Below are 23,738 nucleotides of genomic sequence, written 5' to 3' on the forward strand. Positions count from 1 at the left end.
TGTGTGTGTGTGTGTTTGAGACTGACCGAGCGTGTGTGTGTGTGTTTGAGACTGACCGAGCGTGTGTGTTTGAGACTGACCGAGCGTGTGTGTGTGTGTTTGAGACTGACAGAGCGTGTGTGTGTGTGTTTGAGACTGACCGAGCGTGTGTGTGTGTGTTTGAGACTGACCGAGCGTGTGTGTGTGTGTGTTTGAGACTGACCGAGCGTGTGTGTGTGTGTTTGAGACTGACAGAGCGTGTGTGTGTGTGTTTGAGACTGACCGAGCGTGTGTGTGTTTGAGACTGACCGAGCGTGTGTGTGTGTGTGCTGCTGTGCGTACCTCGTCCCCGGAGAGGCCTCAGGTCCTGGCAGGTCTGCAGGATGCCCTGGATGATGGGCACCGTGTCGGCCAGCGTCTCCATCTCCTGCAGGGAGTTGAACACCCTGACGGCCTCGTCCTGCAGGCTGGCGTAGCCCTGCTCCCTCTGGACTGCACGGGGATGGGAAGCACAGCCTGACATGACTAGCAGGGTAGTGAGAATCGTATAGACCACAGGAGAGGAAGGTGGAGAGGGTGCCGGGTCGAGCAGTGGTATACAGTATACCGTAGTTTGTATGTATGTAGGGTGTAGTAGGCAGGGTGTAGGTTGTAGGGTGTATACGTACGCCTGGACACCTCTCCGTAGGGCAAGGGGAGGAGAGGAGAGTGGAGAGGGTGCTGGGTGTATCTGAGGATGGGGTTCCTCCTGTAGGTCTGCTCCACCAGGTCTGGGTTCACACTGTTCTCCTGCACACACAGTCAAGGGATGGAATTCAACAGACTTTGATAGGATGCTTTCAACCCCAAAAAACTTGGCACCTGTTTAGCCAGGGTCATATGTCATGCCTGTGCGTGTGTGCGTGTGCCCCACCTTGATGTCTCGAATGAGCTGCAGGGTGGGGGTCTCTATGGGGGTCTTGCTGTCAATGACCCCCTGTATGGCAGCTGTCCACCTCATGGCCTCGTTTAGCATCTTAGTGTTCAGGCGGTACGAGTGTTTTCTCCCATGCACTATGATGTTCCAGTGGCCTGAAAAACAACGAGGAGAGTATTCCAGTATGCACCCCACACACTTTACCCTCTATCCTAAACCCTCCGCAGTAATCCTTCATGGCAGGATCGGAGTCTTTAAGCCTATAAAAGATTACTTTTCTACCCCTCTGTCAATTCTCTGTTCCCGAACCCTCCAATCTCTCAAGTCCCTCCCTCCCTCCCCTCCCTCTCTCCCTCTCTCCCTCTCTCCCTCTCTCCCTCCCTCCCTCCCTCCCTCCCCCCCCCTCTCTCCCTCTCTCCCTCCCTCCCCCTCCCTCCCTCCCTCCCTCTCTCACCTGTCTCCCGGTGCACCCGTTCGTCGGGCTGAACGACGGAACAGAGGGAGTTGAGGAGGAGAGTTCCCATCTTGGAGGAGTTGCGTTCAGAGCTCTTGTAGTAGTCCAGGGAGTTGTGGGTTAACACGAACCAGCGCTTCTTCAGCTTCAGGCACGAGCTCTTGGCCCCCGTCTTAATCTCCTTGTGGAGCCAGCCTGGTGGTGTGTGGGAGAGGGGAGGGGTGAGGTGAGGTGAGGTGTAAGCAGAATGTTACTTATTCTATATATCCTGAGAAAGTACAACTATACCAAGAAAGGTAACACTGTCTGTGAGTCGGTGAGTGGTTGGGTGAGTGATTGAATGACTCTCTGACTTATTGAGCGGATCGGAGTGTGTGCCCAGTATATGAATGTGTATTGTGTGACAGCGTGCAGTGTGTGTGTGTGTGCGTTACCCACCCCTGACCAGGAACTCTTGCCCGTCTATCCTGGAGTCTCCCTTGGGCTTCTGCAGCAGGCTGATCCAGTGGTGCATCTCCTCTGGGCTGTCTGTGTTACAGTGGATCACCCGGTTGGCTGTGATGATCACAAACGAGTTGGGCCTGCGGAGACACATGAGGTTGTGATTACAGCTGGGAAGAGTACGGATGTGTGCGTCTGTGTGTGTGTGACTTTGTTTGTCCGTAAGTCTTTGTGTTTGTGTGCAAAGGCTCAAAATGGCCGTCTCACCTGTCAGGGTTGTCTGAGGCACACACAGAGTCTATGAGCCCCACATCCAGCGTGCCCTGAGGTGGGACAGGGAGATGATGTTTAAACATGGAACAAAGCACATGTTAGTGTAGATGTAAGCAGAGCCAGGCAGGTGGAGGAACTCACCACAGCGTTCTTGGGGTTGGCCTGCTCGTGAGACATATCCATGAGCTGCTCGGGGGTACACACATGCACCTTACTGAGCACGTTGAACCACCCACTGGAATGGGAGGAAGAAAGAGGGATGGACATAGAGATAGAGAGAGAGGGAGAGAGAGAGAGAGAGAGAGAGAGAGAGAGAGAGAGAGAGAGAGAGAGAGAGAGAGAGAGAGAGAGAGAGAGAGAGAGAAGGACAGACACAGAGATGGAGAGAGGGGGGTAGACACAGAGACAGTGGGGGAGGAAGAGGCAGGAAAAGAGATTGAGGAGACGTTAGCATTGTGTCCCTCCATACTCTTACTCTGTCTATCAAACTGTAAAACCTGATCAATGAAGTTGACTCAAATGATATGATGAAATGAATTGCCTAGAGCCATTTGGCTCAATTAATCCGGTTCTTCAACTCAAATGGCTGTGGGCAATTCATTTAATCAAATCCAGTGCAGTGGTGGTGTTGGTAGCCTGGGTTGGAGGGTGAGACAGGGTCCTGCGTACCTGGCATCCTCTGGTGACTCGGCAAACACCTGATAGGTCCTCTCATCTGTCACAATGTTCAGTGCATTCTCCTTCTCGTGATTGTCCACTATCTCTCTGAAATAACAAGATCGTAAGAGTGGGAGAGAGACGGGGGGACGGGGGGGACGGAGAAAAAGAGAGGGCAAGGGATAGACCAAGACATAGAAAGAAACAGATGGAGAGAGAGAGTTAAAGAGACAGAGAGGGGGAAACAAAGAGCAAAGAAAGAGGGAAATGGAGAGAGAGAGGGAAATGGAGAGAGAGAGAGAGAAAGAGAGCACGAGAGAGCGAGAGAAGCTTCACGACGTCAGGACCGAGCACTCTCTCTCTCTGAGGCTTACTTGGCCGCACGTATGTCAATGGTTCCCTTCAGTTTCTCCTCGCTGTCGTTCTCAAAGTACATGAGCTTATTGTCCCTCAGAACAAACCAGCGCATCTTCCAGTTCCTGTGGGGTAGGGTTGAGACAATTCTAGAATGAGAATGAGTGATCGAAAAAGGAGCAGAGTTAGGGTCCGGGACAGGGTTAGGGTCAGGTTTCAGGTTTCAGCTTCCTTGATGACACACACACACACACACACACACACCTGCGGGAGAGAGTTGAGAGGCCGCCACCCTTCTTGTAGAGCCAGCCAGACTTGAGCGACTCCTGTTTGGAGCGGAACCACATGAAGGTCTCGTCCTTCAACACACACCAACGCCTCCTCCACGGGATCATCAGACCAGCTGGGGAGGGAGGAGAGAGGTGGGGAAGGGGAAGGCACGGGTAGCAAGGGCGTGTGTGTGGACGGCCTGCAGGAGAACTGTGCCAATCCAGAGGTGGTAGGACAGCTCTTGAGGAGGAACTGTGTGTGTCTATGCACCTGTAGTGTGTCTGTGTGTGTATACCTGTAGTGTGTGTGTGTGTACATACCCTTCATGTACAGGTAGCTGTGGAAGTACGCTGGTCCGTTCCCATTGAGCACGCTCACTCTCCCATTGGTCACCTCCTCGTCGGTGTCCAGCAGGCCGTCATGCTCATCGTCGCTCTCCACGTACTGCAACAACGACAGTGACGTTAAAGTGCGTCTGTGTGTGTGTGTTAGCGTGTGTGTGTGTGCGTGTGTGCGTGTGCTCACAGAGCTTGAGCTGCCTCTGTAGGACTCGAGGCTGGCGTTGGTGCAGGTGGACTTCCTCAACTTCTCGTCCTCCGTCATGGCCGCGCTGCCACGGTTGCTCCCGGTACCGGACCCGTCGTCTCCCGCGGTGACAGAGCCCTCCTCCTCCTCCTGGTCGTAGTCGGATTCGGTGTCGGCCGGCATGCTGTAGATGGGCTCCTCCCCGTCTCCCAGGCTCTCCGCCATGCTCGTCTTCCTCCCCAGGTCACCCTCCTTCTCTTGGTTCTCTCCCCCTGGTCCTTCCATGCCAGGCAGGCAGGGGGGCGGGGGAGGAGGGGGAGGAGGGGGAGGCGGGGCCGAGCCGTCTCCGGGCAAGGGAGGAGGGGGCGCCGCCGACACGGTCCCCTCGGCGAAGGCCGGAGGAGGAGGGGGCAGGTGGGCGAAGATGTCCTGGTCCAGGGGGGTGTCCGTCTCGGCCGGAGGGGGGAAGTCCGGCAGGGGGATGCACCCTTCCTCTTCCGCATGGAAGCCCTCGTCCACCTCCTCCTCTTTGGGTGCTGCTGTGGCTCCTGCTGCCCCCTCCTGGGGCTTGGGCTTGGGTTTGGCCTAGAGTGGAGACAGAGAGTCAGAGGAGTTCAATTAGAGTTGCGGTCAAACTTCTTCCGAAGTTTCAAAAGACAGAAAGTATTATAATGTATATATAATGTATAACTTTACTGAATAAAATAATGTATAATATATAATATATTCATCCTGTAGAAATAAAAAAATATATATTTAACACCATGATCATATTTACAGTTGTTTTATAAGGAAGCTTTATCAGTGTAATGCCTTTAGCCCCATCTAGAGGGCACCCCCTGAACTTCACTCACCTCCGCCGTAGCACCAGAGGGAGCCGCTAGGCCGGGCTCCAGGCCCCCAAAGTCCAGGAGGTCGATGAGTTCCGTGGCCTTGCGTGAAGCCTCCTTCTTCAGCCGCTTGATCTCGGCGTCCCTGCGTAGCCGGAGCTCCTGTTTGGAGGACTCGCACAGCTGGGACACGCCGTCCTCTCTCTTCTTCTGCAGGCGCTCGATCTCTCGCTCCAGGTTCAGGATCTCCTCCATCTGACGGGCCTCCTCCTCGGTCCCACCAGGAGACACCCTCTGAGGAGGTCGAAGAGAAACGAGATCAACGACTGAAGAAAGAATTCAAAACACATGGGTCCATTCTGCCATGTCATGTCATAACATGAACTCAATCGACACCCCAGATAAATAGGAATACAAATGGCTATGAAAGAGAACAATGACACAGTTTGACATCCTTTTTCATTCATAATTTTTTTTACTACAAGATGACTAGTAGTGTGTGGCCTTTATGATGCTCAACAGAGCGACCCACAGAGAAAGAACAGTTTACCTCTGAGGCCTTGACCTCCTTCCCCTCCGCTCCTCCCTCCATCTCCTCGTCCGACTCCCCCTCCCCTCTCTCCGCCTGGTCCTTCTTCCCCTCCTCGCCCGTCTTCCCCTCCGCCTCCTCCCTCTTCCTCCTCTCCTCCCGGAGTTTCCGGACCCGCGTCCGAGCCACCTGACCCCGCCGATGTTTCTGCAGCACCAGCGCCGCTTTGCGCTTCCGCAGGAACCGCCTGCGCAGGAGGTGGCTGCGGAAGTGCTTCTGGAGGGTGACGACACTGACGCGCACGCGCTTGAAGTGCTTCCTGTCGACAGGAGAAGTGGAAGAGGATTGAATGGAGGTGAATAGGAAATGGGACCTAAACGAGTGGGGTCCCATGGATCTCTTACCTGCAGATACATAGAAAAACAGACTCCCGCTATCTCCTCAGGTCTTACCTGGCTGAGAAGGTGAGCAGGTGAGCTCTGATGATCATGGCTGCCTGCCGACGCACTTCGTCCCGGTCCTTCTCCAGACATTGCTCCAGAGACTCCTTCATGAACACCTGCAGGAAAAGGTCAACGGTCATGTGACCGTCAGATGACATCGATCTCAACGGGTATAGCTACACTACATCAACAGATCATTGCAGATCTATTGAAGGCCACTGTGAGAGGATGTGTTTCCGTCTGGAGTGTGCTGGGCGGGGCTTTACCTTGGTCTTCCCAAGCTGCCACTCCTTCTTGGTCTTGTCGTATTTGACCAGCAGGTCTGTGCTCTTCTTCTTATCATCTCCTGCAGCTGTCTTCTCCTTCCCCTTCACAATGATCTTGTACCTGAGACAGAGAGAGACATACACACACGTCCATCGATAACCAGTTCAACTGACGAATCGATGTGAATCCACCACTAAGCAGACACGTACACACACCAACACACACACGCACTAAGCAACGAACACACGCTCGCACACAGAACTTACCGACAGAAGAAGTCCTTGAAGGTTCTGCGGACAGGGAAGCCTGCCCGACGGATCTTGACGGTCTCCAGCATCCCAGAATACCTCAGCTGGTTCAGAACAACTTCCGGATCAAACTTGCTGGGATTCTACAGAGGTCAGAAAAGGAATGAGAACTGCAGTGAAATGTCAAAGGTTTGCAGTCATCGTTTGCCCCACTGAATAGGCTACGATGTAAAAGTTGGAGATACAGAAGTTGTGTGTACAAATACAGTAGGACACATAAGAAGCTTTTTGCGACTTAAAAAACTAAACGGCCATGCAAATAAAGATTTGACTTGAATTAATTCTACTAACCTTGTCCATGTTGGGTTTGATGCAGCGTATGAAAAAGGGGTTGGACACACTCAGGGTAGCCATGAGAGCGTGGAGAGAGTCCTGAGACAAAGAGACACCGTATCAGCCAACACTCTCTCATTCAGACTGTCTATTGTAAGGACTCTTTGAATCCTCAAGAGAATATATTTGGGTACATTGTGGAAAAAGAGAGAGAGAGAGAGAGAGAGAGAGAGAGAGAGAGAGAGAGAGAGAGAGAGAGAGAGAGAGAGAGAGAGCGAGAGAGCGAGAGAGCATGGGAAGCTTAGAAATGTGTGTCTCGGGTGGCTTAAGGCTGTGCGTGCTCGATTCCGGCTCTCGTCGTTTCCTGCATGTCTTTCCACCCTGCATTCCTGTCTAGCTCACACTGCCTCTATCGATATCCAGGAATACAAACCAAAACATCTTCAAAGAAGATAAGCGTGTGTCTCTGGGCTCCTACCCTGAACTGCGAGCTGACGGTGGGCTTGCGTCTGGCCGTGCCCATCTTCAGAGTCTCCTCGTTGTTCCTGCTGCCCACCTTCTCAAACAGGTCGTAGATGAAGTCCAGCCTGGAGCGCACGTGGATAGGTGGAATATTGAAGGTTTGAATGACAGCTCAGACAATCCATATTGTCTTCAGATCTAGCAAGAAAGACATGTAGTAAGCAGTCGACCCGGCCGATGATTGCGTCCTACCTGCTGTCCTTGAGCATGTTTAGGATGTCGTCCCTGAAGGTGTCTCGGTTCTTCTCCAGGATCCCTCGGACATCATATAGAACCTGACAGAGCGAGGGAGTTCACCGTCAGACAACGTGACGTGTACACACACACAAGCACAGGCACACACCAACACACACCAACACACTCCAGCTCACAAACGAGTCCAGTCACCTCTCCAGCGTAGTGCTTGATTCCAAACTGATGGTCAGCCAGTCTGGGCTTCACGTAGTAAGGGTTTGTCTGCACAAAACAAAGTGAAGAGAGGACACAGGTTGGAATACAATTCATTTTTCGGGACACCCTATTCCATGTCCTTCAAGTTGGCCCGTGTGTCGACCACTCACCGAGTGCCTGCTGTGTAGCTTCTCCAGCAGGGTGAAGTCTGTTCCTTTGGGGAAGCGGCTCTCCTCGTTGACCAGCGCCAACATGCCCAGTTTCTATGTGAGAGAACCATGATGGAATTACCGTCACCCATACATGACCCAATCAACGTCACGGGCATAACGACCCCAATATGACACCTGGAGCCGGTTAGCAAGTCAGAAGAGCTCAAACCTTCTCTATGAGATCCAGGCACTCTGCGTTATCCATCCAGTCAATAGCATCCCACTGGACGCCCTCCCTATGAGAATGCACACACACACACAACTCAACTTATGCTGGTGTGTCTGTGTGTCACACACTCCCTGTCCGCGTTGCCGGTGCCAGGTTCTCTCTGTCTGTGTGTCTGTGTGTGTGTGTAGGTGTGTGTGTGTACCTGTTATACTCCAGTTGCTCCAGGGAGAATATGTGCTTGTTGAAGTACTCTTGCAGTTTCTCGTTGGCATAGTTGATGTTGAACTGCTCAAACCGATTCACCTGAAAGGACAAAAAGGAACAGGTGAGAGAGAGACTTTACTCCAATTGTTATGTGAAAAGGTACACCAGATGCTGTGTCAGAGGGTAACTTGACCCTTAAGGGGAACAATTGTGTTGTGTTGGTACTTGAATAAGAATGGACACGTCTATGTGTCTCTGAGACGTGAGGGGGCCCTCACCTCAAAGTTCTCAAAGCCAAATATGTCGAGGATCCCGATGGATTTGAAGTTGTCCTTCCCTTTGATCTTCTGGTTGATCCGAAGAATGATCCAGGAGAAACACTGGGAATATAGCGCCATGGCAACAGAGTCTCGGGAATCCACAGCCTATTGGAGGAGAGATGATAGTGTCAAGACTATGTGTCAAGCATGTGTTTGTGATTGTTTTGTTGGAGTGTGTGTTGTGATGAAAGGGCATCTGCATGAATGTGTGTGCACGTGTGCACGTGTGTGTGTGTGTGGGTGTACCTGTTCTATGGTGAGAGGGGAGCAGATCTCCTCTCCTCGGAGGATCATGGAACGCTGAGTCAGGACTTCAGACAGCTGGAAGGAATCCAGGCCCAGCAGTTCACTGACATTACTGAGCACTGGAGGAGAGAGAGAGGGGTCACACACACACATATGCATTCATGAACACACACACACACACTCCAACATGTGTACAGTATACGTTCATATGTAAACACACACACACGCAATACTCTCACCCACCCGCACACACACACACTGACCTTGCTTGGAGGTTATCTGTGCTCCTCCTGCAGTCATGAACTCCATGTTGCCCATCTGTAAGACTCCAGACAGCAGCTTGAACATGTCCCGGATCTCCTCCTCGGTGAACTCCATCACCTTCAGCGCCTCCTGCAGAGAGGAGAGAGGGAGAGAGACACAGAATGGGAGACAGGAAAGGTGGGAAACTTCCAAGGCACATACATTCTCCTCATGCTTATGCCTGGAAAGGGAGACTAACACACACTCACTCACACACACACACACACACACTGACCATGACGCTGTTAAAGAGTTGTTTGTCATCGAGGCTCTTATCCTTGAGGCAACCTGATTGGTTGAGGTAGTGGAACGACTCAGCAGGGTCGCCCAGGAAGTACAGCTCTGATACAGGAAGTGGAGAGGAAACAACATGAGCACAAACTCACTCATTAATCCACACAATACATCCATCCATTCATCTATCTAACCACCAATCCATCCATTATCCATCCATGCATGAATCCATCTGCCTAACCATCCATCCATTATCCGCCCATTCTTTATCCATTGTTCATCCATCCATCTATTCATCCATCTACCAAACCGTGTGAAACGCTGGCAGGACCCTCCTCACCCTTATGCTCCTTGACAGACCCAGCCAGCAGAGCGTAGAAGATGTGATAATTCCTTTCTCCTGGGTTCTGCCTCACCACCCGGTTCTATGACACATGCAAGGAGAACATCAGTTCAGTACATCTTTGTACTGTGTGGTTAAAGTTAGCTTCTTTTTCTTTTTATGTATGGTTAATAAGGGTTTGATTTCATTTGAGACGTGATGTTTTCAGCACCAGCCATGATGATTATACCTTTTCAAGTAAATCTGAGAGAGAAAGAGTCAAGTAAACATAAAATTGAATCCAGCATTCCCAAGATCCCTCCCCTTTAATGTGCATTCAAGGGATTCAAAACATGAGATGAGAGGAGGAGGAGAGGAGGAGAAGAGGACGAGGAGGAGAGGAGAGGAGGAGGAGAGGAGGAGGAGGAGAGGAGAGGAGGAGGAGAGAAGAGAGACGCGTGGTGAAGGAATACAGGAGAATGAAAGGACTGTGGAGGTATAAAGGAGGATACAGTCGATGATGCAGCCTCCCTGGATGTTCCCGCTCTCAGAGAAGTGCAGCTGGATGAACTTCCCAAAGCGACTGGAGTTGTTGTTGTACACGGTCTTGGCGTTACCAAACGCCTCCATGATGGGGCTGCACAGACAGAGCCACACCAGTACAGAGGTGAGCGTGTGTGCCTGTGCGTGTGCACACGTGAGAGCGCTCGGTGTGTTTGTGTGCATGTATGGGTATGAGTGTGTGTGTCTACCTGCTCTGTACGATGGCCTGCTCCACGCGTGTGGTCTTCTCTGAAGGGGGCGTCCCAGCAGAGTTCTGACTCATCACTGACAGGAACTGGAGCAGCAGCTTGGTACTCTCAGTCTTCCCAGCTCCTGACTCCCCACTGGGACACACACACACACACACAGGCACACACACACATACACACACACGCACACACAGGCACACATATAAGCACACACACAGGCACACACACACATACAGGCACACATATAAGGATACACACATACATACACGCACACACACACACATATATAAGCACACACGAAGGTACACAACCACACACACACAAACACAAAGAGGTACACACACACACATACACGAGTAAGCACACACAGATACAATCACACCCACATAATTATGCACACACGCACACACACACACAGACACAAGGTTACACACAATGACCTTTGTCTGATATTCTGATCTAAATGGCATCTGACTTGAGAGTGAGTTGTGATTGGTTAATAGATGAGGAAGTCCAGGGTCTAAATAGGTTATCAAGTGAAGCTTCATTGAACTTGATTGGATCTCTGGTCAGGGGTCTGTCTATCACAGACAGCTCTTCTCTAATGGAGAAGGGCTGGAAAACAACCGTCAGCTACCCTGCAGAATCCATGATTATCTTACCATATATACTCATACTCATAGTCATTCAGCCATTGAGGTCATTGTTTTCAGTGGTCCCCTATGTGATCACCTATTGATCCAACCAACGCCTGTTCATCCAAGGGGAAGCTCACCTGATAAGGACACACTGGCTGTCGTGGCGTTTCCAGATGCAGCGGTAGCACTCATTGGCTATGGCAAAGATGTGGGGCGGGAGCTCGCCCAGGTGGTGTTTGGAGTAGAGCTCCACTCTCTCCGGGTCGTACAGCCCTGGGATCTGCTTATAGGGGTTCACTGCTGCCAGGATGCTGCCGATGTTGGTCTGGAACACACACACACACATGCAGACACACACATTCACATCATTGAGTCACTGTCTACACTGTGGGTGAGTTGAAACGAACAGGCTTAGTGAAAAACGGGAGGATGAGGAAGAATGGGAGAGATTAGAGGAAAGGAGGAAACAATGGTGTCGGAGATATTAGCTGACTGATGGTTTTAACATCCTCCCTCCCTTCTCCAATTCCTATTGATCTGGATGGACTAAAGGAAGTCTTGCACAAAATGCCATTAACCAATCAAATGATGTTACATAAGTGGTTGGCCCAATAAAAGATTGATGAAGGATTAAGACCGGATTGTGAAGTATTCTTAAAGATCCACCAGGAAGAGAGGATTTCGTGGTGTTGTGTTCAGTTTGAAATGCCCTTGCTTACTGCCCTCGCCATGGCAACGGAAAAAAGAAAAAGATCAGGTCAGCGATCCTCCCATCATATCAAATTCTGCCGTCTGTGCATATTGTGTCTCGGGCAAGAAGACACAAACACACACACACACAGGCAGACACACACTTTCTCACACACAAACCCACACACATAAGCACACACACACACACATAACCACGGCCCCACACACTCCTCTCTGACACAGAAACCTGGGCCACAGAGGGGACATTCTTATGATCAGCTTAAGGGAAATCCATGTAAGGACAATATTTCATCATCTAGATTAGGTCACACAGTGCCTCCTCTGTCCCTGGCTCCCTGTGCTCTGCAGTAAGCCTGCTGGGTTCCAGGGGTTTCCGTTTGAGTCTGTTTATCAGTCATTTGTATCTATTCTACTGCATAGTCTAGTTAGTAAAATACTGTATAATTGTTTATCACATGTGAATTCCATGATATACTCTATACCCTCCAGACAATCTGTTATCAGCAGTTTTATTGTTACAGAAAGAGAGAGAGAGGAGAGAGTGTGAAAGAGAGATGAAAGAGAGAGATGAATATTAGCTTTTAAAAGTTTTGGGGCTGAATGTATCCATTCAGAACATCTTCCCTTTGTAAATCTGACTGAACTTTCTGAGCAGGGTTAGTGAATTTAAGAACTGCAGACTGGGCTTGTCCTAATCGAGGGTCGAGTCATTCTGGATGAAAGTGGACCCTAGGGCAGCATAGGTAATGGAGTTTTCTGGGTAATGCATTCTGCTGTTACACACAGACAAAGTACTACGACCATTCATCAAAACTCTGGTATGTGATTCACTTAGAGGACTTCTGCAAAGAGAGGACGATTTGTGTACTTGTGCACGTACGTGTGTGCGTTTGTCTGTGCATGTGTGGGAATGCCTCTGTGTATGTTTATGGGTGTGTGGTTTATTCTCACTATCTCTCTCTCCCATACACACACACACACACACACACACATACATACACACACATAAGATGAAGGTGATAAGATTTGTGTTTGCCACTAAAAGCCTCAAGATTTGAGATTACAAGAAGGGTAGAGGAGGGGGCTGCCTTATACGGTATTGGATCAGACACACAAACATACCCCCGACACACACACATACCTACACAGCCAGACATGACATAACCGATAACTAAGACATCAGACATCATTAGAGTAGGTAGCCTACTCAGATAATCAGATAAAAGCGTCTGCTAAATGAATAAATGTAAATGTAAATGTAAATGTAGAGTAGGTAGCCGTGACGCCTCATTCTCTCTGACACAAATCACATGTGACAGATTTGTCACATAACAATGATTTCAGACCAATCCCTGAAGAAACTTCTGAAGCAGAGGATTGAGATGTGTAGTGTGTGACTAACAGTAGCAGACACACATAGACACGTAGAAACACACACACATGGGCACACACGCGCAGACACATATAGACACACGCGCGCACACACACACTCACATAGATGCTGTCCTTCTGGTAGCGCTGGTAGAGGTTGTGCATGATGGCAGCTTCGTGGAGCTCAGCCAGCTTCGACATGTCCTCCACTCCATCGATGCTGGACGGGTGCATGGCACACACTCGCTCCCGGTTCACCTCAGCCTGGGGCAGGTACAGCACCTGGGGGAGGGGGGGGGGGCAGGAGGAGAGGAGGAAGATAGAGAGAAAAGGGAAGATGGGAGACAGCGAGAGAGGGAGGATGAGAGAGAGAAGAGGGAGGAAGAGAGGGAGACGAAAAGGGAGGAAGACATAGAAGATGGAAGATGGAAGAGAGAGGAAGAACGAAGAAAGAAAGAAAGAAAGAAAGAAAGAAAGAAAAGGGAGGGCAGAAGATGGATGAAGAAAGAGGAGGGAGGAAGAGAGAATGCATGTTATAAAACGACACGCCTCATTCCCTGTCACTGGATAAGAAGTTTGCGTATTTGGCAGATACAGGTGTTCACGTACACAATGCAGGGTTAGCTGCTAGTGGACACTAGCAGAAAATAAACAGCATATGTAGGCCAACAGGCTTCAGGTAGGAGATGAAGAAAGCTCATGTTCAACATGCAGAACATCAGGCCCGTACAGAGTGGAGGGACAGTCAGCCTTTCTGAGCGGAGGGAGCGTGAGTGTGATGCAACATGACGCAAATGCCCATGAATAGAATAAGGGATTCATCTTCTCTCTCGTTCTCGCTCTCTATCTCTGTCTATCTCCCTTTCGCTCCCTTTCCCCTGCCCGCCATCCTATGTCGTCCGTTACCATGGCAACTGGAGAGTAGGGGACAAGAGCGGAGGGAAGCCCAGTGGAGGGAGTGAGAGGGGGGAAACGAGAGAGAGAGGAAGAGAGAGGAAGTGAGGGATCGGCCGGCTCTGTGAATCACTTGGTAGCACATAACAGGTGAACATGGAGGATATCTACGCAGTCCTCTAACCTAACAGTACTAACTACTGCACAGAAAACACTAGAATCCCTCCGCTCAACCCCTCACACTGCAGCCATCGTCGTGGGCGTGTTTCCCTGCCGTATGCGTAATGAGCACCTACAAACCTTCAATCTCTAATGGCAGATGAATGTCATGTTATTTCAAAGTAAAGGTCACTTCGATGGCTCCATTGATGTGACGTGGTCTAAGAATAGAAGCTGAGCCCCTTTAGCACAGCTGGATGTTAATATGTCAGCTCAGTCTTACAGCTAGCTTCATCTGTTGTGTGTCTGGACGCACATGTGTGTGACAGAGAGAGAAAAAGAGTGTGTGTGTGCGAGAGTGTGTGTGTGTGGGTGTAACTACAGCAGCTGTGGTGTGAGCCTGTGAGGCCGGGCAGAGAGGCAGGCTGTGAGGCCAGGCAGAGAGGCAGGCTGTGAGGCCGGGCAGAGAGGCAGGCTGTGAGGCCGGGCAGAGAGGCAGGCTGTGAGGCCGGGCAGAGAGGCAGGCTGTGAGGCCAGGCAGAGAGGCAGGCTGTGAGGCCGGGCAGAGAGGCAGGCTGTGAGGCCGGGCAGAGAGGCAGGCTGTGAGGCCGGGCAGAGAGGCAGGCTGTGAGGCCGGGCAGAGAGGCAGGCTGTGAGGCCGGGCAGAGAGGCAGGCTGTGAGGCCGGGCAGAGAGGCAGGCTGTGAGGCCGGGCAGAGAGGCAGGCTGAGGGCGTTGACATGTCATGTTCTTAAATGAATCCGTTTCACTTCATGTGTAGGTGTGTGTCTGTGTGTGTATCTGTATGTGTGTGTGTACAGTATGCAAGTACTGCCCATGAACAGTATGTGCGCCCTCCATCACCCATCCATCTCCTCTCCTTTCTCCGTCTCTTCCACCCATCGCGTTACCTCTTTCCCCTTCCTGTCCTCTTGTCTAGTCATCTTTCTCTCCAAGTTCATGTCTCCTTTTCATGCCCCTCCTCAGCCCCCACCTCAGCCTCCCTCTCAGCCTCCACCTCAGCCTCCCTCTCAGCCTCTACCTCAGCCTCCCTCTCAGCCTCCCTCTCAGCCTCCACCTCAGCCTCCCTCTCAGCCTCTACCTCAGCCTCCCTCTCAGCCTCCATCTCAGCCTCCCTCTCAGCCTCCCTCTCATCCAATGTCTTCTCCTATCAGCCTGTTGTCTCTGAGACAGTGAGAGCACACTCGCGCTCCAAATCCTCCAGAACACATTACCCACCCTTGGTCTAAATCCACCCTAATTCTCTCGTCCTCTTCACAATGATAAACCCTCCAATCAGGATCCTCAGAAGGCCTGGTTCAGACGGAGGTCACTGACAGAGGTCTTGTGGAGGTCCTCTCTGCCTCTACTTTGAAACTCTCTCTTCTCCTTATGGTGTATCCTTCATGAAGGTCACCAGACACACTCTCTCTCGCACTTACACAATGACACACACATTACGGTTTCTGTTGATGGAGGGTCATTATCTAAAGCGTGTGGCTGTTAACCCAGAGGTTATGTTTAAGCATCTCATCAAGTCAGAATGCTCCCTCCTTCAACTCTCTCTCTAAATCACTCCTTTTCAACCCTCCTATCCTTGAAATCTCTCTACATCCAGTATCTCGCTCACTCCTCTCGCTCCTCCACTCCTTTCCCCATCCTGTATCTGATTTTCTCCTCTCCCCTCTCCCCTCTCCCCTCCCCTCTCCTCTCTTCTCTTCTCCTCTCCTCTCCTCTATCCTGTATCTCACCCTCTCCTCTCTCTGCTGTCTCACATCCCTCTCTCCACCCAAGAAGCAATGACAAGTATGTTTCTTTAACAAGGCATGCAAAAAGAGGCCGTCGTGCTGGAGATCCTTCCGACCTCGCTTTGCTCTCCCCCGAGCGTGGGAGAAATGCCACTGTGTGTGACTGTGTGTCTGCGTTCACACGCGCGTGGTGTGCATTTGTGTGTGTGTGTGTTGATGGTGGGAGAAACATGCCGGTCCGTGTAGTATGATAATTAACATGCATGTTGGTCACGCCCCACACAGCTGTGCGCTGGACCAGAGACCCACTTCTACGAGACCACAGTCTCAGTCTCCAGCAGGACTCTGGAATCACTCTGGAGCAAAGCACCAGCAAGTTGTTGTAAAGGGCGTCACACACACACGCGCACACATACACACGTACACACAATGAGAGCAGCTCTCAGATTATTTTCAAGTCCATTAGTCTAAAGCTCCTCTCTTTTCTCTCTATTCTACTTTATTTCCCCTCTCTCTCTCTCTCTCTCTCTCTCTCTCTCTCTCTCTCTCTCTCTCTCTCTCTCTCTCTCTCTCTCTCTCTCTCTCTTTCTCTCTCGCTCTCTCTCTCTTTCTCTATCTGTGTTCCTCTATCCTCCTCCTCTTTCTTCTCTGAAAGTCCCCATCTTTCTCTTTGATCAAATTTCACTCCCCTCCTCTCAAAACAATCCCTTTCTCACTCCTCTCAGATTTTTTTCATTTTCTAACTTCCTTGGGTGCTCACTGTTCCACTCTTTCTCTCTTTCATCTCATTAATGTCTTCCCCACTCTCGTTCACATCTTCCTCTCACATTTCATGTTCCTCCTCCCCCTCCCCTATCCCCGTCCCCCACTCCAAATATCCACTGTCTTCACTCTCCCTTTTCATCTCCAGCAAAGACGTACATTTACCAGTTCAATCTTAGACAAATAAATTCTCTCCCTCTTTCTCCATCTTTATCTCATGCTGTCTGGGATTCAAACACACACACACACACACTTAGTTAATGGCCAGCTCTATCTAAGCCACCAGCCCCGTAATTTGGGACTGAGAGCCGTTTCAATCACAAGGCAAGTGTCTCTTTACCCTTCCAACCAAATTACAGTGGAGCTAAAGATAAGGCCTCACACTCACACATGCACACACACAAATACACAACATGCTCACTGGTGGATGACTGACACGCCAATGAGAATGCAAGAATTCGCATTCTTTCCTTCATCTGCACTAAAGCAGACATGGGGAGGGTGTCACCAGAAACTATTAAGATGCACCCCAGGTTAGAGGGAGGCAAGGAAACTGGAAAGAGAAAGGTTTTCTCTAACGCCTCCCTTCTGTTCAGTTGCCCTCCGGTTGCTTCAGAGCGGATTTGGTGTGTGAATGTTGATTCAGCTTATACTAAACACACACACACACATACACAGAACAACACACACATAGAACAACACACACACACGGACCAACACACACAGCAGCAGCAACCCACACTTTCTAAACTCGGATAGCTCATGTTTAATAATTTACGATGAGCATTGGAGGGGAAAAAAGAGTTAGCGAGGGAAGGGTAAAGAGAGAGAGCAGAAAAGGGAGGGGGGGGTGAAGTGGAGCATGGTTAAGTAAGTCTAATTTGTTTCTATGGTTGTAGATCCTGTTCTGGGACACGGAGGGTGGTAGAGAGGGCCAGTAGCACTGCTGCTTGGACACACACATACACACAGGCACATTGGCACACACACACACACACACATGCACTGGTTTTCCTGTAAAGCTCTCTGATGTCTGAAGCCTCTTTGCATGATTCAGGAGGAGAGCCAAGGGAGACAGCCTCTTCATCTGACTTCACATGTCAGGGAGAGAAAGAGATAAAAAGCAGAGAGAGGGACAGGAGGAGCGAGTAGGGGTGAAAAGAGACAGAGAGCGAGAGGACAGAGAAAGAGGGAGGGAGGGAGGAAAGAGAGTGAGAGAAGAAGAGAGAGAGCTGTGGGCACAGTGACCTATATTCGCTCCAGAGTGGAGGAGGAGGAGGATGTGCCGTGTTACATTCACCAGGGCTCAGGGTCTTTATCTCCAGTACCTGGCCTCTCTAACCCCACACTCAGTCAGGAGGGCCCCCCTGCTGGTCAGGGACAGGAGGGTGGGGGACATGGGCGGGGGAGGTTGATTCTGTCTTAGGCAACCGGCAGCATGTACCACCAACCTGGCAAACAGGCAGGCCGGCACAGAGGGCTAATTCGATTTCTATCTGATGACACCGCTAAGCATCTGGATCTGGCTACCAGGATACTCTGTGGCTGGCCATCGCACAGCTGAGAGGGTTCCCCCCCCACTCCATCCCACACACACACACACACACACACAATGACCCCCAGTTATACGTCAACAGGCTTACAGCAAAAGCATGTGGAATCAGCCTACTCAACAGCTGTTGGCACCCATTATCCTCTTTCTAGAGTTTGAGTACATCCACATGTTTTACAAAAGGCCCAACAGCAGAATGTACAGACCCCAGTAAACACATGAACATGGAGGTTCATGAGAGAGAGAGAGAGAGAGAGAGAGAGAGAGGTGGTTCTGGAGGGGGGAGGGGGGGTAGACTGTTACTACAGCCCAGGTCGATAGAGTGATGGAGACTGTAATGCACTAATGTGTCATCATCCTACATCCATGATCATCTCCCTCCAGCGGGCACTGAGATGGGTGGGGGGGGGGGGAGAGACTGAGAGAGAGGGAGGGAGGGAATTGTATGTGCTGTATGTGTGCATGTGTGTTTGTGTGTGCTTGTGTGTGAGAGAGTTAATCCCGTTACGTATGTGTGATGTGCAGCAGAGTAACTAAGTCTAACCTTGTCAGACTCAGGATGGGGGGGGTGGGGTCTCAGATAAGTGGGTTAGGAGAGCATTCATACATACATACATGCTGCAGTAGTACAGTACAGTACCTACTGACTGTCTGGGACATACAATGGGAGAATAAACAGGAGACACATTAACTGATGAGTTGCAGGTGTGTGTGTGTGTGTGTGCATGTGGGTGTGTGTGTGTGTGGAATGGAATGGAATGAAAATATGTGAATTCAAAGCAGATATTTGCCATTGGGAGTTTGCATTTTTGCATGTGGATGTGTGTGTGTGTGTGTGTATATGTAGAACAAGAAGTCCCTAGAGCATGCTCTCTGCTCATGTGAGCTCTCACTACAGCTTTCACGCCAGCTACTGAAATCCAGGTCACATGACTCTGTGTGTGTGTGTGTGTGTGTGTGTGTGTGTGTGTGTGTGTGTGTAGGTATGCATGTGAAGACACACCAGCAGCCTATCATGTAAGCAAATCCTGGCACTGGACCATCTCCATGGTAACTCTTCTAGTAGGAATTCCCCCCCACCCCACCCCACCGCCACAGCATTCTTCATCCTCCATCGATAATGTCGATGTACAAACACAGCTGACCTCCGGTCTGGATCACATACAAAACTCTCCTCACTATCATAAGGCTGCAGATAAGCTGTCTCGTCCCCTGAATGGGACACAAACAAGTCCACACCTGTCCTCGAGTCTAGCATTGTGTGTGTGTGTGCTTGTGCATGGGAGGGGGGGGGGGGAAGGGTTCAGATCCTTTATTACAGTGTAAGTGTGCAACCCCCTCCCCACCCTGCAGGTTCTCTATTAACTATTCACTACCTCCAGCAGAGCTGGTGCTTAAACAGCAGGGGTTGGTGGAGCGGGGATGGTGGAGGAGGGGAGGAGAGGGAGTGATAGGGGAAGGTCAAATTCCCACAACTGATTCAGCTGCAACTCTCATCCAAAAGTTGCTGTTCAAACCTATAACCTGAATCTCAACACCAATTGAAATCTGTACTTGAATCCTTAAGGAATGGTAAAGGTAATGAGAATGTGAACTATTTGAATCCGCACCTGGGAGTGACTCTCAGAGCGAGGGCGTGCGAGAGAGCCCTGAATTGGGTGCAGCAGAGACCGTTATATTATTAGCTCCGCCTAAACTCTGCCAACTGGAGCGGACGTGTGTGTGCCAAACACGCCGCAACAGCCATCAGAAGACCATTCCATCCACCCAGTCAGAAGCTGTGTTCGTGTGTGTCGGTGTGTTCAGACAAATACGGATTACGCACATGCACACGCTACTAATGAGATTGACAGCAACATTCAATACCATTTCTGTGGTCGGTGCTGGCGAGGGCTTGAGTGAGAGAGTGGATTTAGGGTGTGCGTGTGCTTGTGTTTGTGTTGTTTGTGAGACTCTCTCGATCCATCCAATCTCTACCCAGTCTTCCTCTGGTCTCTCTGGCGAGAGAATGTATGTCAAATATGAATTTACATATTTAATAGGCAGGAGGAGGTGAAGAAGGAGGAAGAGAAAGAGGAGGAGGAGGAGGAGGAGGAAGAGGAGGAGGAGGAAGAGAAAGAGGAGGAGGAGGAGGAGGAGCAGGAGGAGGAGGAGGAGGAGGAGGAGGGGATGAAAGTGGGACAAGAAACTGGAGCACTAGGGAGGTATAGTTGGCAGTGGTGGAGAGGACTAGACTTCAGTGCTTTGAAGCCATCAACTCTAACCCTCTCATCATCTTTAACCCTCATTTACCTCCAGCCTCTCACCTCTCACGTGATCCCTCAATCCCATAACCCAAACCCCTTTACCTCATAGCTTCTAACCTTAAACAAACCAGTCCTGTAAACAAAATCTGCTTCATGTTGAAACTCAACCGTTGATGAGAACTGGGTACTTTCACACAAGCCGTGCCCAGTCCTGAAACAGTTGCATGACACACAGGTTGTTTTACAGACCTTTCAGTTACAATACAAACGTACCCCTCCCTATGACTAATATAGGTCATGTCATTGTTTATGAAAGGCCAGCCACTGATATTGTGTGTGTATGCGTGTGCTTATGTGTGAAAGAGAGTGTGTAGGTGTGCCTGTACGTGTGTGTATGTGCTTGCGTGAGTGAATGAGTGAGTGAGTGAGTAGGTGTGTGTGTGTCTTACCTCTCCGTAGTCTGTGGTGAGGACGAGGGTTCCATCAGCACAGGAGTTGATGGTCGAGGGGACCAGCTGCTCCTTCTCCCTGACCCACACACGGGTCCCCTGCAACACACACACACACAGAGAGAGTTGTTGATGCGGTACAGACACACACACTATTCACAGTGCATCTATCCCTAACATAACACCAATTCTAGTTTACAGTTACAAGTTTTAGCAGGGGCTTAGGGAAATGGTTCATCAAGTGTGACCGGAATATGTGTTTTTTTGTGTTCACTGATGTGTGTGTGAATGTGTGTGTTCACAGACAGACGGTGCAGATGTGCTTCAGGGGAAGTGAAGAGCGAAACAGCTGGACTACAGAGCAACAGCCCCAGAAGTGTGTAGGTGTGTGTGTCTGCATGAAGTGTGTGTGATTGCATGTGTGTGGTGTGTGTGTTTGTATTTGTGCGTGTCTGTGTGTGTCTGTGTGTGTGTCTGTGTGTGTGTGTCTGTGCATGTGTGTGTGTGTATGTGTGTGTGTCTGTGTGTGTGTCTGTGTGTGTGTCTGTGTGCATGTGTGTGTCTGTGTGTGTGTGTGTGTGTACACTGAGACAGATCCAGAGGGTCAGAGGAAGTGTGTTCTGTTCGGTCGGACCCTCATAGACAAAGAGCTCTTTCACACAGAGCTGGTGACCTCTGACCTCTAGACCCTAACCAGGCACTGTCAGGCAGGGCGGAGGAGGGGAGGAGGGGAAGAGATGGAATGAGTGTCACTGCGGGGTGAGGAGAGGCAAGTGGAGAGAACCTCAAATTCATCCTGAATCTAAGGTAAGAAGATTCCACAGCCATAGAGAACAAAACTGAGTTTTGACCTTCACACACTAAAGTGTTTAGATGATAAGGGATGAGGTCAAAGTGAGATTGGAGTGAGGAGTGGTAGGTGGAGGTGAGGAGCTGTAAATATGGGTGAGGAGTGGTTGGTAGAGGTGAGGTAGGGGTGAGGAGTGGTAGTTATGGGTGAGGAGTGGTTGGTAGAGGTGAGGTAGGGGTGAGGAGTGGTAGTTATAGGTAATGAGTGGTTGGTAAAGGTGAGGTAGGGGTGAGGAGTGGTAGTTATAGGTGAGGAGTGGTTGGTAAAGGTGAGGTAGGGGTGAGGAGTGGTAGTTATAGGTGAGGAGTGGTAGGTGGAGGTGAGGAGTGGATGGTGAGTAGGAGGAGGCAGACCAGCACTATATGCAAGACCAGATGTTTGCATCTGAAAGACAGAGAAAGAGGGGTGGAGAAAGAGGAGAAGAATTGTTTTAGCAACAGATGGCTCACACCCCCAGGCAACCCCTTACAGCCACTTAACACACACACACACACACACACACACACACACACACACACTGTGCAGACAAAGGAAGCCAGCATTGCTTCAGTCTAGTTAACCAGGCATAAACTACACATGACACACACGTACACTTACACACACAGAACACACACTCAGATGTCCCAGCTGAGTGAATCAGGATAGAGCAAGAGGTTGAACAATGCTTAAATGACTCCTGTAGAAAGAGCCCTTAGCACCATCAGTCGTGCCAAATATACAGTCTCACACTCCTACACACACACAAACACTACACGGTGCGCAACTACACATACATACTTTTAAGAGAGACAAAGGGTAAAAAATAAGGAACACGGCTTGTTGAATGTTGATATCCCACTTTTTTCTACAAGGAGCAAGTTTCTTGCTGTGTCAAACTTTTTATCTCTCTTTCTCTCTCCCTTTCTGCCTTTTCCGCTCTTCACAACTGTGCCTCTCTAAATCTCTCAGTCTATCCTCCTCTCGCTCTCTCTCTCTCTCTTCTCTCTCTCTCTCTCTCTCTCTCCCTCTCCCCCTCTCTCTCTCTCTCTCTCTCTCTCTCTCCCTCTGTCTCACTGTCTAGCTCTCTCTCTCAGGCCCTACATCTCTTTGGCAGATTCCAACACACACAGCCATCACCATGACAATACACTGACCTCTTGACCTTCCTGTTTTTCCTGACCTTCCTATTCAGTACTTCCTGTTTTACTTAAACAATGACCCTTGACCCAACTTATGACTGAATGCCTCACCCCTAACCCCTAGTCTGACCTTTGCCACAAAGCATGCATACACTATCAATCACTCAATCCTCACCCCCTCCCATAACTCTCCATGTCCCCCTCCCTCTCTCTCCGGCTCTGTCTCCTCCCACATCTCTCTCCTCTCTTTGTCTGTCCCTCCTCTATTTCTTTCTCTTCCTGTCCTCTCTGTATCTCTCTTTCTGTCCTCTCTCGATAAATTGCTCTCCAGCTGAAGATCGATCTGCTGTGTCTGAGGGATGCATTCTCTTGGGGGGAGGGGGGGGGGGTTGTAAATGACCTGCCAGCTTTAAAACCCACTTGCTCCTTCCAGACTGCGTCATCCTCTCTCACTCCTCCCCCTGTCTGTTACCAGTCCAGACAGACAGGGTCGGCTGTGCATGACAACATGCCCCCCCCCTCCCCTCCCCCCGCCCCGCACACAAACACATTCAGCAGGTCTTGTGAAGAGTGATTGACACTCACCTCACACCTGGCCCTCCCTTCCACTTTATCTTCTATCTCTCTATATCCCTGCAGCATCTCCCTCCTGTATCCATCAACACGACACACTCACACATCCCCACTCAAACAAATACTCACGCACACACACACGCACATACACTCACACACACTCAATTGCTCTCTCACACACACACTCACTCACAAACATGTATACTTGCACACACGCACACACATACACACTTCGAGCCAAACTGGACAGCCAACACTCTTTACTCTCCATTCCTTTTCAATCAACCTCAATCACCACGTTACCCCTGACCTCTGACCTCCCCCAAACCAGGCCAGGATGCTAGCACTACCTGGACAACCTGGACTCAAATTGCAGATAGTTTGAACAACCAGTGATTAGGTGTAGGTATAGGCCCCTAACATCTGCCTCTCCACACACACACAGACACACGCGCAAACAAACCCGACCCTGTGC

At 50.3% G+C, this 23,738-nt stretch overlaps 1 protein-coding gene across 1 annotated transcript in view; it reads right to left on the reverse strand.

The window, feature by feature from the left end:
• Positions 1-23,738, reverse strand: part of myo10l1 (myosin X, like 1) — a 32,652-nt gene that overhangs the window by 3,116 nt on the left and 5,798 nt on the right. Inside the window, exons 2-36 of the mRNA XM_067243252.1 lie at positions 20,723-20,821; positions 13,037-13,195; positions 10,969-11,156; positions 10,194-10,328; positions 9,954-10,078; positions 9,692-9,705; positions 9,460-9,544; positions 9,121-9,227; positions 8,846-8,975; positions 8,583-8,701; positions 8,295-8,441; positions 8,015-8,115; positions 7,813-7,879; positions 7,602-7,694; positions 7,429-7,497; positions 7,234-7,316; positions 6,998-7,106; positions 6,538-6,618; positions 6,205-6,329; positions 5,938-6,058; positions 5,681-5,787; positions 5,250-5,547; positions 4,724-4,993; positions 3,870-4,454; positions 3,665-3,788; positions 3,339-3,477; positions 3,095-3,199; positions 2,733-2,828; positions 2,205-2,298; positions 2,058-2,113; positions 1,788-1,930; positions 1,350-1,544; positions 893-1,050; positions 648-768; positions 325-471 (exon numbers count right to left, since the gene is read on the reverse strand). Coding sequence (XP_067099353.1) covers positions 325-471; positions 648-768; positions 893-1,050; positions 1,350-1,544; positions 1,788-1,930; positions 2,058-2,113; positions 2,205-2,298; positions 2,733-2,828; positions 3,095-3,199; positions 3,339-3,477; positions 3,665-3,788; positions 3,870-4,454; positions 4,724-4,993; positions 5,250-5,547; positions 5,681-5,787; positions 5,938-6,058; positions 6,205-6,329; positions 6,538-6,618; positions 6,998-7,106; positions 7,234-7,316; positions 7,429-7,497; positions 7,602-7,694; positions 7,813-7,879; positions 8,015-8,115; positions 8,295-8,441; positions 8,583-8,701; positions 8,846-8,975; positions 9,121-9,227; positions 9,460-9,544; positions 9,692-9,705; positions 9,954-10,078; positions 10,194-10,328; positions 10,969-11,156; positions 13,037-13,195; positions 20,723-20,821 — 4,795 coding nt within the window. The remainder of the gene's footprint in view (positions 1-324; positions 472-647; positions 769-892; positions 1,051-1,349; positions 1,545-1,787; positions 1,931-2,057; positions 2,114-2,204; positions 2,299-2,732; positions 2,829-3,094; positions 3,200-3,338; positions 3,478-3,664; positions 3,789-3,869; positions 4,455-4,723; positions 4,994-5,249; positions 5,548-5,680; positions 5,788-5,937; positions 6,059-6,204; positions 6,330-6,537; positions 6,619-6,997; positions 7,107-7,233; positions 7,317-7,428; positions 7,498-7,601; positions 7,695-7,812; positions 7,880-8,014; positions 8,116-8,294; positions 8,442-8,582; positions 8,702-8,845; positions 8,976-9,120; positions 9,228-9,459; positions 9,545-9,691; positions 9,706-9,953; positions 10,079-10,193; positions 10,329-10,968; positions 11,157-13,036; positions 13,196-20,722; positions 20,822-23,738) is intronic.

The sequence above is a fragment of the Osmerus mordax genome, chromosome 9 (assembly GCF_038355195.1).
Source record: "Osmerus mordax isolate fOsmMor3 chromosome 9, fOsmMor3.pri, whole genome shotgun sequence".
Taxonomy (NCBI): domain Eukaryota; kingdom Metazoa; phylum Chordata; class Actinopteri; order Osmeriformes; family Osmeridae; genus Osmerus; species Osmerus mordax.